General features: G+C 36.2%; 1 protein-coding gene across 2 annotated transcripts in view; it reads left to right on the top strand.

Annotated features, from left to right (window-relative positions):
• The first annotated feature begins 1,995 nt into the window (after positions 1 to 1,995).
• Positions 1,996 to 19,570, top strand: part of LOC121418290 (N-acetylated-alpha-linked acidic dipeptidase 2-like) — a 31,145-nt gene continuing 13,570 nt past the window's right edge. The window contains exons 1-6 of one of the 2 annotated variants that reach the window (XM_041612074.1): positions 1,996 to 2,134; positions 12,236 to 12,468; positions 15,089 to 15,248; positions 15,852 to 15,986; positions 16,561 to 16,689; positions 18,447 to 18,627. In XM_041612074.1, the coding sequence (XP_041468008.1) occupies positions 12,266 to 12,468; positions 15,089 to 15,248; positions 15,852 to 15,986; positions 16,561 to 16,689; positions 18,447 to 18,627 (808 nt within the window). In that variant the 5' untranslated portion in view covers positions 1,996 to 2,134; positions 12,236 to 12,265. Of the gene's footprint in view, positions 2,135 to 12,225; positions 12,469 to 15,088; positions 15,249 to 15,851; positions 15,987 to 16,560; positions 16,690 to 18,446; positions 18,628 to 19,570 lie in introns of both variants that reach the window. The other variant, XM_041612082.1, reaches the window with a different exon arrangement.

The following is a 19,570-nucleotide window of genomic DNA, read 5'->3' as shown; positions in this document are numbered from 1 at the left end:
ATCAAGATAAATTCCAGTACATTATCAGTGCCTACACGTCACTCAACACTACGTGACTCTTGGATAGTTTGGGATATCCCTAATGGTGGTGTCACACCTTGGCGTTTTAGACAGCGTATGCCCGACATATCAAAATTTCTCTAAAACGTCGGCATACGCTGAACTTTGAATTTTTTTCAACTCTGGACGTATACTTAGCGTATCTTATAAGTAACGTATTCCAACGAATGCTTAGCGTATTGCTGGCGTACACAAATTATGCCCTACGATAGCCTAACTTACGCATAGCGCGCGGCAGCGTATCGCTGACGAACACGTGTCGTAGCCTATAAAAAGGCTGCCGCTCGACTATTGATTGATACACGTCTGACGAAACTCAAATACACACACACACACACATATTCAAATCATAACCGCACGATACATCACCGTATCAACACCACCGCCATGCCATAGAAAACTCCTGTGAACCCCACCTTTATATACCAATTCCTATAAACGTTGTCAATACGCCATTATACGGTAGCTGTAAGTTATAAACACGTTCAGTAAGTTTTGTGGTCGTCCGGAGCACGTCTTCATACGTCTTCATACGTCAATATACGTTGGAGTTAAGTAACACATACGTTCAAAGCACGTTACTAATAGGTTAGAAGTAAGTTTTAGGGTACGCTGGACATTATCTCGACGTACATCGCCTAACTTACGAGTAACGTGTATCAACGATCGCGTAACTTGCCTACAACTTATGGCCTGCGTATGCGGGACGTATGAGCCATACGCTGGCATACGCAGGCCATAAGTTGTAGGCAAGTTACGCGATCGTTGATACACGTTGACACACGTTCCTCGTAAGTTACTCATAAGTCGATGTACGTCGAGATTATGTCCAGCGTACCCTAAAACTTACTTCTAACACATACGTTCAAAGCACGTTACTAATAGGTTAGAAGTAAGTTTTAGGGTACGCTGGACATTATCTCGACGTACATCGACTTATGAGTAACTTACGAGTAACGTGTGTCAACGTGTATCAACGATCGCGTAACTTGCCTACAACTTATGGCCCGCGTATGTGGGACGTATGAGCCATACGCTGGCATACGTCGAAAAATTTTGTGCTTGCACAAAAATTTTCGACGACCTCGCCGTATGACGACGTATACCAGCGTGTTTTAGCGTACTCTTAACGTATGCAAAACTTACCCGTAACGTATTCGACGTACGCCAGCGTATTCGCCAAATTCCTCATACGTCGGGTATACGCTGTCTAAAACGCCAAGGTGTGACAGCGCCTTTAGGCTATCGTAGGGCATAATTTGTGTACGCCAGCAATACGCTAAGCATTCGTTGGAATACGTTACTTATAAGTTAACGAAGCGTTCGATATAAGTTACTAATACGTTATGTATACGTCCAACTCGTTATGAATACGCTAAGTATACGCCCAGAGTTGAAAAAAAAATCAAAGTTCAGCGTATGCCGACGTTTTAGAGAAATTTTGATACGTCGGGCATACGCTGTCTAAAACGCCAAGGTGTGACACCACCATTAAGGAGGATCCACTGTCTGGGTGTTCGTCATCTCATATGGGGCCCAAGTATTAGCTACCTTCATAATGTGTTCAATTCAGTGCCTATTGTCTCGGACGTTTGCTTACTTATTCCAGTATATCCTTTCATGGTGGGCAATCTAATTATCATCCATGCTTTAATCTTAATAAATTTATCGAGGCAATTATGGTTTATAACGACAAACAATGTTTTTTTATGTCTGTATCCTTTTTTCTTTTATATCATTTTATATCCATATCCCCTTGCAGATGCATGACAACACCCTCTTTTTTCAAAGCCATGGAACGAAACGTGGGGTATTTTTTCTCTATGAATCTGAACTGAGGAACATAAACTCGATTAACCTTTAGACCCTAATAAATAGTGTAACGTCTCCACCCCATCCTAGCTTTCTCCGCTCAAAGTACGCAGCCGATCAACGCGCGGCAAATAACACAATAAGGTTTATCATTACCTACCTTGCATTTCAGTGCTCTACACCTTACTCTAATAGGATTCGATCACCAGAAGCTTATTTCTGGCTACCTTTCAGGCTAACCTATAGCCTGCGTAATTATTGGGTAAGTCAAAATTTTCATTGCTTAATTAAATGTTGTAATGGTGATGAGAAAAATCGAATCTTGTTTTTTTCTTTACATTTTATGTATTCTTTATGATTTCGAAAGATATGTTTTCTCTATTACACTTGTCTGAGGTCTCAAATGATATCTGCGGAAGGTGTCTTGAGAAAATTAAAGAATCGAGGCCCTTGTAGGAATACTTTGGAGTAGATTGTCAAGGTAGAGCACCGGAACACGTAGTATCTACCGGAAGACGTGAATTCAACATATCCCAATAATTTATAGCAATACTGATCTTCCCTTTGTTATCGGGGTCTTTTTAGGGAGTTGGGAGGGATGATAAACTGTATTGTGTACCAGCTAGCAATGAGTTTGACCAAATATGACGGAATTCAATGAAATATTGAACACAAGCCTACTTGAGGGGTCGGGGTGACAGATTTTTCATGGAATTTTTGCCTCTCTTGATAATCTTTGCCAGGTAAAGCCACACAGATGGTGAATGTATAATTAGATATCTTAAGTCTACCATCATGAATATACAGTCTTGTTTTATTTATATTCAAAGCCCATTTCCCTTTTTTCTCTAGCAAAGTAGTAATGAGTACTCTACGTTTGGTGTTACAAAATCATCAATTTCATTTTTGCATATCTTTGAATATAGAAATCAAAGTTCGCCCTTGGATCAATAATCTAAGTCTAAATTTGGACAGGTCTTAGTCATGTATATATCTATATATTCAGTTAGCGTAAGCAAATTTATTTTGTTAGATTTATTGCTCGCTATTTTTGAATAAAAAAATCGATATGAATTGTGTTTTGTTGAAGTTCTCCGTTGAATAGATTTTGGAAACTTGATTTCATTCAATGGATTGATTATAAAACGCTCAGTTTAGCACTGTTTCCCATGGGCATGTCACAGTGGATCTTGCAGTGATTACAATCCATCTAGGTCTCGTTGCATAGGCATTTGCATTTAAACGCAACTCAAGAAGTCAAGCGCAAGTTCTTAACACGCGCATGTGTCATTGGTAGAAAAGCAAACTACGTTAGATTGTTTTCGTTACGATTGATCGTAACTGTTTCTGTAGCGGATCCCTGGCCTTGAACTCTAACGTAGGCCTTTTTTTCTGCTTGAGGTAAATAAAAGTTTCCGTCCTGAATGAAAGTACCGGAGTGTTATCGGTAATTAGGACATTTTAGCTTTCACATCGCAGTCGCTTTCTATGAAGCAGGGAATCTTTCGTCAAAAGCTCTTCACAACAAAGCAGCCTTTGTCGATAATCGGTGTATCAAAATAGCGGTGTCGTCCTGGACCCCCCCCCCCTTCTTCTTCTTCTTTTTCTTTTTCTTCTTCTACTTCTTCTACTTATTCTTCTTCCACTTCTTCTTCTTCTCACATGGTAGTTATGTCACGTAAAGGGATTTCGTTGAGCTGCAACTTCCCACAGTCGAATGGGGGGGGGGCTCCATTGCCGATTTGCGTGCTGTCCCCTTCTCTGTTCGAGCCTAGTTTGAATAGGGTTACAATCTGTGTAAAGGGATTGATCCTTTGTTTTTTTAGGCTGTTTTAATTGCTTATTTTTATTGATTGTACATGTATTGTTTTCTTTGTATCTGTATGAACGCACCATATTCAATGAATGCGTCCGATTTATAGGAATCTGTTCAAATAAATAAATGAATTAATTAATCAATTAATGAAATAATAGATAAATAAACAAAATAATAAATGAATAAATTAATTAATTAATTAATAAATGAATAAATAAATAAACAAACAAATGAATAAATAAATGAAATATTAGAATAAATAGATAAATAAAATAATAAATAAATGAATAAATAAATAAATAAATATTTGCATTTTGTTGGTACGGTCTGAATCGTCAGACGATGTGCTGTCCCAGTCCACCAACCTTCGACAATAACCTCTTATCTGTCCATAGTGATTTGATGGGTATTTCAATAGATTATTAACGTTGCAGAAAGCGTCTCGGAAGTGGATGCTAAAAATACGTTAATGATGTGTTACAAAAGGCTGGGATTTAACGCCTTATTCGCAACCACGACAGGTCTTCCATTATATCTTCGCTGTCAATCTGGAGGAATGTGTTTTTAAAACAGTTGGCTGTCAGGCGAATAATATGGGCGTGAACATGGGGAAATATGAGTTCTTGATTGTCTGCATGTGACGATGATTTTCACATCGATATAGACCATATAAACGCACATGTTCATAGGCCTGTAAAAAGGATAAACGGTTGCATGCGATGACCTCCTCACTTCCGACTATAAGTTCAAACCCAGATGTATAACGTGCAAATTACATGTACAAACAGAGATTGTACATGTTTTATGAGGGTGTGATCAGTCTCTTTAAATGTATAAATCGAAACCTTCAGAAAAGTTGGTTAAAGAATCAGTTATTGGATAATGAATGTCTCTTCATTTGTAGTATCGTTAAATGGCACCATTGCTTTCAAAACGGCGCGATTTCGAAGTTAAAATAAAGTATGTATTGAACTCCATTTGTAAGAATTGTCTTGCGGATGATCTTTTTTAAAATATATACATATCTTTTGTAAAAATACACTTTTGCAAGATTTTTTTTCTTCTAAATCTAGAGAGGCAAGCTACAGCTTGAGACGATGATTAGAACCATGAAAGCTCATCTTACAAGTTCCTTTTTAGAGGTCCAAGTATCAAGAAAAGAATACATTTGCTCAAGATTGGATGATAATGATAATTATAATAATGACAATGACTTCTTTTGGGCAGTCTTCTACATAATAACATGTTAAACATGTATAAACTGGCGGCTGTATCGTGTGTTCATTGTGAACTCATTGTTTTATTAATTTTATTGCTTTGAACTATGCGTACTATGTTACTTGAATTAAATATGTTTGTTGTATGTGGAAATATACGAAATGAATAATAGCAATAATATCAATAATAGTGATAGTAATGAAAATCACAATTATGATAATGATAAAAATGATAATAATATTAATCAGTTTTATACAATTAGAGGATAAACACCTGCCTAGAACTTGAACAAAGCTTTATGATCGGAGTATACGCATTGAGAACCTGTTGCAGGTCTGTTAATCTGTTAATATTTGATAGGTGTTCACCAAATTTATTATTTCTCTAAATTTTCCTGCTGTTATTAAACCACACCCACCGTCAGGTCAGACATCACATCTCTTTTAATGATGGGACGATGATGATTTTTGTTTTCTTATTTCATTTATTTGATCAAGAGCACTAGCTACTACCACCACTGGCGTATTGATGGAGGCTAGGGGCCAAAAGACTCCCCCCCCCCCCCCCCCCCCCCCGAAACCAAAAAAAGTTTCACATTAAGAAAAAGAGAAATATAGGATAGGAACAGATTTTTGTATCGAGCTCGAACAATTCCTCGCTCGCAGTATATTCCCCCATACGCCATGTCTGACCCACTCATTTTGGTACATTACGCTATCACTTGCGACCAATATTCAGAAACACATTTCCTATCTGATTTATCATCACGGGTGTGGACACTTCAGTCATATCGGAGAGAATTTAGTCACCTCGAGTGGATAGGCCATCGACTGATTGTGTTATCTCTATTGCAAATATATTGATCGTTAAGTCGAAGTGCGTACAACAGTGGTGCTATATCATGTTGATACGGAAGGATTTTCAAGATAAAGTAATACACATGTAGAAGGGGTACTGGGGCTCTGCCCCCCCCCCCCCTTACCTCCCCACGAGAAAAATAATCCTTGACCAAGAAGACAAGATAAAGGAAAGGGAAGGAGAAAAGGAAAAACGAGGGAATGAAAAGTATGATTTTATTCTTAATATGTTGAAATCTACCTTAAATTAGAATTGATTTTTTTTTGCTCGCTGGCGACTTATACCATTACGCCACGGTGACCCTCAAAACCTTTGACCGTTACGCCACAACTCGGATCTATTCCAAGATATTCATATTTGTTTTGTGTTGAAATCCTCGATGCTTTGTCATTGAATAAGTTCTAATTGCCATAATTGATAATCCGATGATAACGCTAAAATGCAATCATTCTTCCTGCTCTATGAGTCTGTTGTTTTTCTTATCTCTCCCCTTTTTTTCTTTTTTGCCCTTTTTCGATTTCTTGAAAATTTTAGGAAATCCGGTGCCTCCCGATCAATTTAGCTAAGCCAGTGTAACCTGGCTCGTAGCATGGGTGGGGCACGAACTAAAATTGGAAATTACTTACTGAACGCGCAGAGCGCGCTGTGATAACCAATTATACTGACCCGAAACATCGACAATTTAAGGATTGCTGTAGGAATTTATGAAGATGATGTCTATCTCACTGACTCAAAAACGCGAGAGCAAAGCGCATGCTTAATAAACATGTTTTTTTCAATGGAGAGGTTTTAAACTTTGTTTACATGTTTGAAAGTGATGAAGGGGATACGTACCTCCGGAAATAATCAAGTGCGAGCTGAAATTTCATAAGATTTATACCTAAAACGGGAATTTCTAGGTACTTTTTATAGTGTATAACCTTGTACAGGATAACATTGTTGAATATATATTCAGACCAGAAAAGGGAAATATCATTAAGCACTTTTTATCATGCCTATTCACGTATCTCAATAAAATAGAGTCATGATGCTTGGAAGTGTTAGTAGAAATCTTGTTATTTGTATATCATTTTGAAAGCGTAATGTTTTCAGTCCCATTGTATCGTCTTGAAAAGGATTGTATTTCTCATTAAACAGGCAATTCTTGGTTTCCCTCCCCTGCATTCTGGATCCACATCGTCTATGTTTTTAAGGGGTTTTTTTGTAGCACGTTATCATACTTTAGTAACAATCATTTACAACTGAGCAAGCATTTACATTATAAATGAATGTGTTTGCATCAGTAAATATGTTTGTCATCTTGAACACTCATAGTGAGAGATAAATACAGGAGGGGGTTTACACATTGGTTATAAGCAAAATGTATTTTTCATTAAATTGTGAAAAAAATCTTTCTAGTATTTCATCTTTAAACCCCCCCCCCCCCCCCGCGCTCTCTTCTGTTCCTTTTTTTTTGCCGGTCGCTGGGGAGGGAGGGGGCACGTGCTTCCCCTCCCATAGTTGAGCCACTGAGTTCAACCTTGTAAAATGATCTAAATAAGCCTTTTGAATACAACACACTACAAATGTGTGTCATTTTGATTCAATCCGTTAAAACATTTCAATTGAACCCTTGCGTAATGAGCCAAATAAGTTGAGGAGGCCAGATATGACGTATCGGGCGAAAAAAAATTTAAGTTTTAAGCAAGACAAATTTTTGAGATTTTTATTACAAATATTCAAGTTTGTGATAGATTTTACATAATCTTTAGAAAATAACATATTACACCCTTCTCTCTTTTCTTTTCTTTTCTTGGTCTTTATTGTTACCTCTTTTGGGAGGATGGGGGTAAGCGTCCGGCGTCCCTTAGGCCCATCCCCCTTAACTGTACGCCACTGAGGGAACCGTGATCATTCCACGATCACGGACGCAATATCTTACAGAGAGTACGAGTGATGCCTTGCCTCGAAAAATTTGTTTTGGCCAGTGACGTATTGGACAAAAAATTTGAGGGAGCCAGATATGGCGTATGGCGGAATAAAAAAAAACGACCGAGAAGAAATTCGACCTCGTTTATACAAAAGGAAAATATTTGTGATAGATTTCAAGAAATTAAATAATATATCTCATCTTTATTCCTTTCCTTGTCTTTATTTGTCCTCTTTCTCGGCTGTGTATTTTTGGGGAATCCAAGCTGCCCCCCCCCCTCCTCGATCGGCGCCATGCAAGTACCCCATCCTGTCGGCGATTCTGTAACATTGGAATGTTGAAATGTACTCCCAGTATTATTGAATATTCACCACAATTTTAACCTAAATTTTATTTATTCATTTGATTTATTTATTCATTCATTTATTTTTTCATTTATTACTTTATATATTTCTTTCTTTTTCTTCATTTCTTTATTTGTTATTAAAATATCTTTTTGCAGGAAAAGATGCTCAGATTAACTGTCTTCACCATGGTCCTGATAACATAAAAATAACAACAGTATAAAAGATATAAGTCAGGTTCTACAGATGTAATGAATTGACTACGTTAAAATCGGAAAAATTTGAGTTAAATAAATCTTTCAACATAACATGATAAATTTACGAGGAATCGGTGAAACTAGAAAGGTTTAACTATGATACTAGATGATAGAATTACAGTAAAATAGAAAATAACGAGTATGATACCATTATATTAAAATTTCACTTAACTTTTGAAGGAAATTAGTCAGATGGGCATTAAGATTATATTATACACCAGCATTAGACATTTCCTGGCGCTTTTGAAAATGATTATTTCCCACCTGGTTTGTTTCTATTTGTCTTAGCGTGATCACATGGGTGGAATATGAATGTCCAAGTCTTGAATCGCATTGATTAAACTGAAATGCGAATGGCATCCTCCTTGTAATCTATCAAGGAACCTAAACTTGAAAATAGACGCTATGATAAAGGTCAAGTGACACCTAATATCAACGTAACCATTTCATGCTCGCATTAATCATTTCTTTGTCAGCCTAATTTTGCTCTTCCTATTACGTATGTTTAATTATTAATCATATTTTCTAACTACAACATCGTGCAGCTGCAGTGACTCAAGTAATATAACGTTAGATTAATTTTGGATATTACACAATTTCAAGGATTTGTCATAAATCTACATCGGCAATTTATAATGACCAGCAGAACATTCGATGTATTTCTAATCCTAAGGATTATCTTTTGCATCTCAAATAAAATATGTTGGCTTAAATTAAACTAATTTGGCTTTAAATTCAAATCTATACAATTGTTTAAGGCTAAATTCAATTTTTGACTGATCACTATTCACAGCCGATCTTGATTTATTTAAGAATCATTGAAATCGAATGCGCCATAATCATGAGGCCATTATCATTCAATTGTGCATCAGGCTCTCGTATAAAAAAAAAGTTAGCGATTGATCGCTAAATGAAATGGCCTATCAAGATCATCCTTGTATGTGCATTTCGTTCAGTAGACTGACAAGGAACCAATCAAAATTGCTCTTTCAAATTAGAAATCAATCGCTAACCTATGTGTCATGGTCCGGTAAAGCGGAGGAGGTCTGCGGACCACCACAATTATTAAAGGAAAATTCATCCTAGCATGATATTGGTCTAATGTAAACCAAACGAAGGAAGGAAGAAAGGAAATGAATATGAATACATTTTTTTGTGGATTTTTAAAAATCTTTCTTTTGTGAAGTAATATGCGAGCAGCTCCCTCATTCGCCATGTGACATTATAAATTACATAAATGAGAAAACTGAGATTGATTTTACTTCTCCATTCATTATAGTATAATGTTGATAATGGTATATTTACCCAGTTTACTTCAGTTCCGAAAACCGTTCTCCCAGCGGGCCCTGCTATTATTAATACCCGGCTAAGCTAGGCTACCTATTCAGGTGCACACAGCTTTTTGAGGAATTACTTCCTGCCGGTACCCATTTACCTCACCTGGGCCGAGTGCAGCACACTGTGGATGAATTCCTTGCTGAAGGAAATTATTACGCCATCGCTGTGATTTGAACCCACGACCTTCTGTTTCAAAGTCCGGAGACTAATCCACTGGGCCACGACGCTCCACAGTATTATAGTATCAGTAACAACATTTTAAACCCGGTTCTATATTGAAAAAAAACCTCAAGTATATATACATTACTTATCATATTAAGCAAACAGTATATGTACAGACATCCGTTATGTTGCTTGGAACGAAATATCGATGGCAGAATTGTAATGTTTGATATACTGAACGCAGTCCGAATCAAATTCACTTAAAAAAGAACTACAGAATGGGAACAACAAAAGTTAGCATTTTTTTTTAATTATTTAATTTTGTTTCTGGGGGAATTTAAAGAAAGAGGAACTCAAAATCAATGAGAAGTTGTTTTATTGCTCCAAAGAGCAGTCCTTGGAACGTTACACAGCCTGCTCACCAATTCGTGATTAATAATCTCGTGGAGATCTTATTATTCTTAACTCATAACTTCCTTATTCTTGGTTACTTCAAACGTTCGCTATTCGTTTTTTTTTTCTTCATATTAAAAACCTGAAATATCAATGTCGGATTCCAGCACTTTATATAATATTGACCATTCCATCCTGACCCCTGTATTTTGTACCTAACATACATGATTAGACAATAAATGTAGATCCATTAGTCCAAAGGTATGTCATCATTGTATCTTTGCTGTGGTATGATATTGCTGGATTTGAATACAACGCCTGTAAAATTCATTTGGTCAAACTACTTATCTGCGTGTATATTCCCGGTCATTGTCCAGACAACTCCAAATATGACGTCAATATCAATAATGTTGTCATTAATAGTTCATGACATATGATCAGGGGTAATGTCCGACAATATAACTATACTGTATAATGTTAGAAATCATCTGGGTTCAACCGGTTTATATAATTCGTGAAATACTAATATAAAAGAAGAGGCTGTATCATTCTCAAGGCGGCCTAAATGAACCAAACAGCCGATCCCAATCTTATCACGTCTTTACGTGCATTCTTCAAAATAGTGTATAAAGTTGATGATGAGTTTCAATCATAATTGTATCAATGGGAATACATTCAAGTTTTTGCGACATGTCTGTTAAATCAGTCGCCGAGGAGAGGAAAATAAACAACTTTTTTTTTAAAGGCTTGAATACAAAAGTGATGTGTCGAACACAAAAATGAGAAACCCAAATAACTCACAATAAAACTACTTTTTATGACATTGTAGTGATATTGGAAAATGGTCATAAAGAGAGTCAATTTCTTAAAATTCGGTGAAGGGTCATTCGTACTGATTAGGGTAAGACCCATGTAAGTATAAAGAGAAGAATTTCACCCCTTCAAAATGGGATGATTTAGATGAAATAATAGAAATCAATGATGGTGATGATGATGATGATAATAGTAATAGCTGGATTAATATAGTGCTTTTTACTTGAGAATACAAATCAAACAGCCTATCAAATGTGAAAATTTCAATCAGAATAGGATAGGATATCAAAGAGTCGTGAAATAATCAAACATATTTATTTTCAAATAATCGTTTCCATTACTTTTAGGGTTGTCCTTTATTTTATTTCGGTGACAAATCGACACTGGTTTTACATAGCAAAAACTGAAGTTTTGCCTTCTCCCCCAAAGTGAACTACTTATATGGAAAAAGACCCCCCAAAATTATAAAACATTCCACTACGTCTATATCTTCTCCGTCTTAAAGGACAAGTCCAGCCCAACAAAAAGTTGATTTGGACAAAATAAAAAGAAAAAATTCCAACAAGCATAACACTGAAAATTTCATCAAAATCGGATGTAAAATAAGAAAGTTTTGACATTTTTAAGTTTCGCTTAATTTCACAAAACAGTACGCACATCCTGGCTGGTGTGCAAATGAGGAGACTATGACATCATCCACTCAATCTTTATTTTGTATTTTATGATATGAAATATGAAATATTCTTATTTTCTCCTCATTGTCAAGTAATACAACGATTAATTCCTACCTGAACATGTGGAATTAGCATTGTTTGATACTATATGGTTCTGTCAAGTTGGTTCTTATTGTCAAATCTGTAAAAAATATTAAATATTGTATAATTAAAACAATGAAAAACAAAAGAAATAGTGAGTGATGGACATTATCGACTGACTCACCTAGTTGTGCATTATCACTCTTTTGTGAAAATAAGCGAAAGTTTAAAATGTCATAACTTTCTTATTTAACATCCGATTTTGATGAAATTTTCAGCACTATGCTTGCTAGTTTTTTTTTCTCTCTATTTAAGTCAGCATTTTTCTGGGGTGGACTTGATCTTTAATATTCGCATGCCTTGTGATAAAATATTGCCTCATGCAACTATAAAGTGATATGGGGATTTTGCCCTCCCAAATAGTATTATATATTTCGACTTAATGCATTATAATTAATAACTTAACCCCTGTACTCTCTTTGTGTTGTTGTTTTTCCTAGTTATCGTCTCAATAGGAAGCACAGACAAGGATGGGAAACGAGAGAGTGGTCTTAGCAGTCGCTGTGAGTGCAGCGATTGCCGTGGGAATCGGAGTCGGTGTTCTAATCGGGTGGTACTCGGGTCCCGATCGAGTGACCAATACATACGAGAATGCCCGAAGAGAGGCCAATGAAGCAATATCGAGTAAGCTCATAAACGAAATGAATGGTCAGAATTGCAAGGACGTGTTATGGTAGGTAATGTAGATATTACAGAAAACCTGTTAAAGTTTATTTTTTTATTCATTTTGTCCACACTCATTGAATTCTTAATGTATCCCAGTGACTTCAATTCTTTGTTGATGATAATGATACAGTTCATTTCATTCAATTTTATTTTAAAAAAAGTAACATTAACATGAACAGTATGCATCCATTGACATGACATATAAATTGTTACGATGTAACATTATTGTTATAGTCAAGATGATATGACAATAAAAACGGAAATTTGACAGCTATACAGTGCGTCCAAGAAAAATGCCCACTGACATATGGCTGTAGTAATACCAAAATGTAGTATTTTCAATCAAATGCACGTGAGCAGAAAGGTTATTTCATTATCTAACTTCCTTCAAAATTTCATTGGTCTCGCTTCAGCGGTTTTGAATACACACCCTGTTACGCAAAAGTGGTGCATTTCAGGTGCATTTCAAGTGGTGCAATTCGAAGTTTGCAACACTGCTGTATTTCTGCATTTTCTTTAACACGTTAACCCCGGCACTTTACCCTCGAGGATTTGAGCATTTCCCTGACCAATCCAGGCTCATCAAATCATAAACTTGAGCATGTGCAGAAGGGTACTAACCATAAAAAATGATTGTTTTAATGGTTAATGTTTTAATAATATGAATGATGTATAAGTACAATTAGCTGAACAATGAAGAGCAAACCACAAGTGTATCACACTTTGCGAAAGCGAACATTACTTGTGAAAATTGATATTTTTTCTTTCAAAAAGGTACAGTGAATTCATTTGAGCCCATTTGATAATGATAAAAAATGAATGAAATTAAGAATGCATTATTGTTGTAATTAGGCATGAAACACATAATGTGGTGTCTCTATCATTGTGCATCTCCCATTATCAAACTTGAAATGAATTGTCAAGTACTCTTGTTGCCCTTCTTAAAGGGGAATGAAACCTTTGGAACAAGTAGGGTCGTGTCGAAACAGAAAAATAAAAGAATAAGAACAAAGAAAGTTTGAGAAAAATCGGACAGATAATGAGAAAGTTATGAGCATTTGAATATTGCAATCACTAATGCTATGGAGATCCTCCAATTAGCAATGCGAGAAGGATGTGTGATGTCACATGTGAACAACTTTCCCTTTAATGGACTATAAAATACCCCTAAAATGTCTCTTTTTGCTTTTTCTTATGGTGATACAAAGTCTTTATCCATGATGTATTCTTTAAAATTCTGTATTAGAAAGAACACATAATCTACGGATAGATGTGATAGAAGAGACAATTGAAGTAATGGGGAGAGTTGTTCACAAGTGACATCACACATCTTTGCCGCATTGCCAATTTGAGGATCTCCCTAGCATTAGTGATCGCAATATTCAAAATATTGGTACCCAGCATGATCACTACCTTGAAAATGCACTGAGCGCTGGAAGGCTGCTTGAGCTAAAATTGGGGCAATGGTAATAACAAGGCAACTCTAAATAGATTATTTCTCGAGAGTTGGCGCAATATAATTTCCTATTATTATCATTAAGATTATATATCTGTACATACATATTTATACTCCTTGTTTTTAGAGATGGAATAATAAACTGAACTCGACATTATCGTCCCTTTTTTCATTCCCTCTGTCGCTGTTAAAACACCAGTTTATAACCAGTCAGGAGTTGTTTAACACTGACTAGTGTTGTTTAAACATGTTGAACGTGTGTGAGCTCATAAGCTACACAAACCGATGTTTCAACGTTTCCCTTTTGATTTACTGCATGGATATATAGCTGACGGGCTGGTGTTAAAGATAAATGGTACTTGTGGTAATCTTTTCAAAATGGGTGTGTAGAGAATCCAATCAAATGACCATCCAATTGTATGTATATGGGGGGTCTTCGTGAAATAAAAAAAATATGTGCCAAAGGATTCTGAAAGAATTTCTTTTATGCTAAGCAATCAGCAAAACCAAGTATGAATTCCCAGCCCGATGTCGTGTGTTTTTTTCCAAACAATTTCAGTACAATGTCCCACCTCTCTGTGCTTATTCATGTCGGTGATCTTCGGTATAATTGCTTTTCAGCTTAAATCTATCATGGTTTCACAGAGTTCAATCAATGTAAGTGTTCCACATCTACTCTAGATCTAAGGTGACAATTAACCTTTACAGACGATCACATGATGCAATCAGTGTTTACTCAAACTACTTTAATTGGCATCATTTTGCAATCACAACGCAGACGCGTTCTACAACGCACCAATTCCTTTGAAAATACAATTCAAAACACCGTGGACAGCTGGGAGGTTTTAGTCGAAAGTTGGTGGACCGGGACAGCAGATCGTCCGAGGATTCGGACCGGACGAAAAAAATGCAAATATGTCCTTTGTCTAGAGTCAAGGATGACACTGCTGTTTTGTACTTTTAGGGATTTTGACAAAAGGATTCTGCGTTATAGAAGGCGTCTACGTAGTGATTGCGAAAATACCCAATTATCTAACACCGCGGTTTGTTTTGTGTAATTATTGTACCCCGCATCCTAACTTTATCTCTCCTTCTCCCTCCCCCTTCAAGTTCCTGAATTCGACAATGTCTCTTTTCATGTTTTTTTTTACCTATCTGTTTTATACAAAAGGGCACTGACACGAGACCCCCACGTTGCAGGAACGCCACAGAACAAGAAACTAGCTGATGACATCCTGGCTAATTGGACAAGCTATGGATTTGAAGCGAATATATACGCTTACAACGTCTTACTCTCATTTCCATCAACGGTAGAGGGAGAAGACAACGTGGTATGTCTTTTCTTCCAAATCTAAGAGACTTTTTAAAGTTGTTTTTCTCAATCGTACGTGGACTGAAAACTATTATACTGAACAAAAGAGGAGATGCAAACTTTAAAATAATAAAAAAAGGTGTCTTTTATTATTAGGTTAGGATAAATCAGTGATGATCCTCAGTTTTATTCATTCTTGGATTCAGTTTTGATTAATTTGTATATCGATTCATTATTTGTATATCGATTCAATATAGCAGTGTTGAAATTTATCTGGCTACCAATTGTTGTTTTATTGATTCATCAATTTTATTTATTCATCCATCCATTTATTTATTTCTTATTCATTCATTCTCGTTCTTTAATTTGAATTGAGTTTTTATGATTCAGTTTAACTATTTTATTCATTTAAACATACATGTACTAATTCATTCATTTGCTAATTCCCTAAAGTGTCTTTATAAAATTCAAAATTTCTTCACAACAGCATTACATTTTCTGTACTTTTTCCAGTCCTTTTTTATATGAATTCATAGATATGGATTCAGCTATATACGTTCATGTATATTAAGATCTGTACTCATGGAATAAATACATATCTACAACTCGTCATCCCATACAGATCCGAGTCTTGAACGGGAGCGATGTGATCTTCGAGAGTCAGTTAAAAGAGGCTCCACTAGACGATCTATCCCGGGAAAAAGAGGACCTTATTCTACCTCCCTTCAACGCTTATTCTGCCTCGGGCGTACACTCGGTATGGTTACGTTGTCATGGTGATGAGGAGAATAATGATGATTATGAAATTATGATGGTGGTGATGATGATGGTTGTGGTGGTGGTGGTGATGGTGGTGGTGGTGGTAATGGCAATGATGACGATAGTGATGGTGACGGTAATGATCATGATTATGGTGATGATGATGATGAAGATGATGACGATGATGATGATGATGGTGGTGGTGGTGGTAGTGGTGGTGGTGGTGGTGGTGGTGGTGATGATGATACTAATAATAATTATATTAATTATAATTACAATGATAATAATAATGACGATGACATTATAACAATAATAAAGTTCCCCATTATATACCATAAGACTTTCAATTCAATTCGGTTCAATGTTTTATTAAATTCAAGCAGTTCTGGAAACATATTGAAAAAAATCACTCCGTCGTTGGAGTATACATACATGTATAGAGCATGAAAGAAACGAAACTATTTCAGACATCGTCAATGAAATTAGAACAAAGAATGCCATTATTTTAATCCTTATTATCTTTAATATTTATCCTTATTTCTATGTTTAGTGTATTTTTATATCGGTTTCAGGGCGATCTTGTGTATGTGAATTATGCTAGACTCGCAGACTTTGAATTTCTGCAAGACCTTGATCCTCCCATCAACCTTACTGGCAAGATCGCTATTGCAAGATATGGGAAATTATACAGAGGAGACAAGGTAAGTTCAATTTAATACAGTGCAAAAACTCCGGTTGTTGATTTAACACCAGCCTAGAATCTCTATATGTCCACACCAGAGAAGTGTTAAACAACACCAGTTTCGTTTTGTTCTCACACCAGATAGGTGTTTATACAACAGCAATTAGTATTAAAAGAGCATCGGTTTGATTCCAAACTGGTGTTGTTTCAATACACCTCTGGTGTGGACATGCAGAGATTCCGGGCTGGTGTTAAATGAACACCGGAGTTTTTGCAGTGTACGATCCTGATTACATGGATTATCCGATTTAAAGCAATTTTGTTATCATCTGTTTGATGTATTCATTTGTGCATTCTTGTTATCTCATTTATAAATTCATTGTTTGATGTCCTTAGGCATATTTATTTGTTCCTTCATGTATTCATACATTTAGTCATAAATCATGTATTCATAATCACCATATCTTAATGCAAATGTCGTTAATAACAATTGCTCTAAATGGTAGTTATATGGTGTATATATGTTTTTACCCTCTCCGGAAATATATCGTATCATCATTTCTCTACATTTAAGAGATACTCGTGCTAGTTTTTATGTACTCCAACTACCACAAGTCTGCAATATACAATTTTCAAGTAATTAATCTTAAGAAGTTGAAATTTTGTGTGAATGTCACTCGAGTCACGATGGAATGGCTGTGGAGTAGTTATCAATCAACGAGAGGTTTTATTTTCTCACTCTTCTGCAAGGTTGCAAGATTATCCTCCATAAGGAATATTGAAAGCTTTCATTTCAAACTCCCCCAACAATAGTAGGCATTTCAACATGTTCAATGCATGTAATCCAATATAAATTATTTGGTATATTACACACATTTGCTTGGGCATCAACACACGTAGTAGTATGCTACCATGTTAAACTATAAACAAAATATTGATAGAAGTATCATTTCGTTTTATGGTAGAAATCATCATATGCCGGTATTCTAAAGTCAAATTTATTTTAGGCAATGGTTTATTTATCAGCAAAAATTATGGCAAGCTGAAAAGGTCAATATTTTTTCTTACATTGTATATTCCTTAAGTTTACTTTATCCTTTCTAAATGTTTAATGGTTGAGAAAACTATTTGAGTCATCAATCCCAAACAGTAATCAATTATGAATGATCGGTTATCATAATGAGCATAAAGTTAAATCGGTGTCGGTAAAGATTTGTGTCACAGTTTGCCATACGTACATGTAGTTGAATTACTCGAGTTCTTATAGTCATTACTGGTGAATATGATGATCAGATATCAGTCATTGCATCAGGCTCCGGTTTTTGGAGTGAGAAAATTATGCGCCCTCTCTTTTGGTAATCATGTCTGCTGTTAGATAAATGAGCCCCCCCCCACACACACACACACACACAATTAAAACATGGATTATCTCAAGATTGTACACAGTGGTACTCAATATTTAAAGTAGTCAGGTTCTGCCAAATGTTTTAGATATTTAGTTGTAAAGTCAGGTGATAATGTATTACATTCAATATAATTTTTTTTCTCTGATCTCGCCGAACATTTTTAGTGCTGTTTACCTTCAACACTCGGCATGAATGAATTAATTGATTGATTAATTCATTAATTAATGCATTTTGTGGTGGGGTTCACCAATTTTTTTAGCACAACTGTATATAATCATGAATAGTGATTTGATACATTTGTGTATATACATCTATTGTTGTTAATCATCACACACAAAATACGATTGCTTTCTAAATAAATTCCATCCAGGCTAAGTTCGCTGCACAGTTTGGAGCAGCAGGTTTGATCCTGTATTCCGACCCCAAGGATTATGCCGTTGAGGGTGCTGAAACCTATCCTGATGGCTTATACCTACCTGGAACTGGAACACAGAGGGGTAGCTGCTTAGATGGTAACGGTGACCCTCTAACCCAAAGCTATCCTGCTATAGGTACGTACGTTTCGCTTAGATTATGGTTATGTGAGTGTTGGGAGGAGGAAAAGTGGGTGTGAGATCTGTGTGCGTTTAGAAGTGAGTATACGTTTATGTGGATGCGTTTATGTGTACGTGTAAAATTCAGTAGGTTAGGGAGGTATTGGGTGTGTGTGAATGTGGGCGTGTATGTATGGGTGTGGGCGTGTGTGGGGGTGTATGTGTAATATCTTATCAATTTTCGGGAGAGGCAGATGTGTGGTGTGGGTGTGTGATATATGATTCTCATGGGTTTGGTAGCTAGAAGTAGTCATGTGGTGTGGGTGTTTGATATAATATCTTATAGGTTTGATAGAGGCAGTCATGTGGTGTGGGTGTTCGATATATGATTCTCATGTTTGGTAGCTAGAGGCAATCATGTTGTGAGGGTGTTTGATAAATGATTCTCATGGGTTTGGTAGTATATAGAGGCAGTTATGTGGTGTGGGTGTTATATATATGATTCTCATAGGTTTGGTAGAGGCAGTCATGTGGTGTGGGTGTTTGATATATGATTCTCATAGGTTTGGTAGCTAGAAGCAGTCATGTGGTGTGGGTGTTTGATATATGATTCTCATAGGTTTGGTAGCTAGAAGCAGTCATGTGGTGTGGGTGTTTGATATATGATTCTCATAGGTTTGGTAGCTAGAAGCAGTCATGTGGTGTGGGTGTTTGATATATGATTCTCATATGTTTGGTAGCTAGAGGCAATCATGTTGTGAGGGTGTTTGATAAATGATTCTCATGGGTTTGGTAGTATATAGAGGCAGTTATGTGGTGTGGGTGTTTGATATATGATTCTCATGGGTTTGGTAGAAGCAGACATGTGGCGTGGGTGTTTGATATATGATTTTCATGGGTTTGGTCGAGGCAGTCATGTGGTGTGGGTGTTTGATATATGATTCTCATAGGTTTGGTAGTA

The sequence above is a fragment of the Lytechinus variegatus genome, chromosome 1, assembly GCF_018143015.1.
Source record: "Lytechinus variegatus isolate NC3 chromosome 1, Lvar_3.0, whole genome shotgun sequence".
In the NCBI taxonomy this organism is placed as follows: domain Eukaryota; kingdom Metazoa; phylum Echinodermata; class Echinoidea; order Temnopleuroida; family Toxopneustidae; genus Lytechinus; species Lytechinus variegatus.
This window is presented reverse-complemented; position numbering and strand designations above follow the sequence as displayed.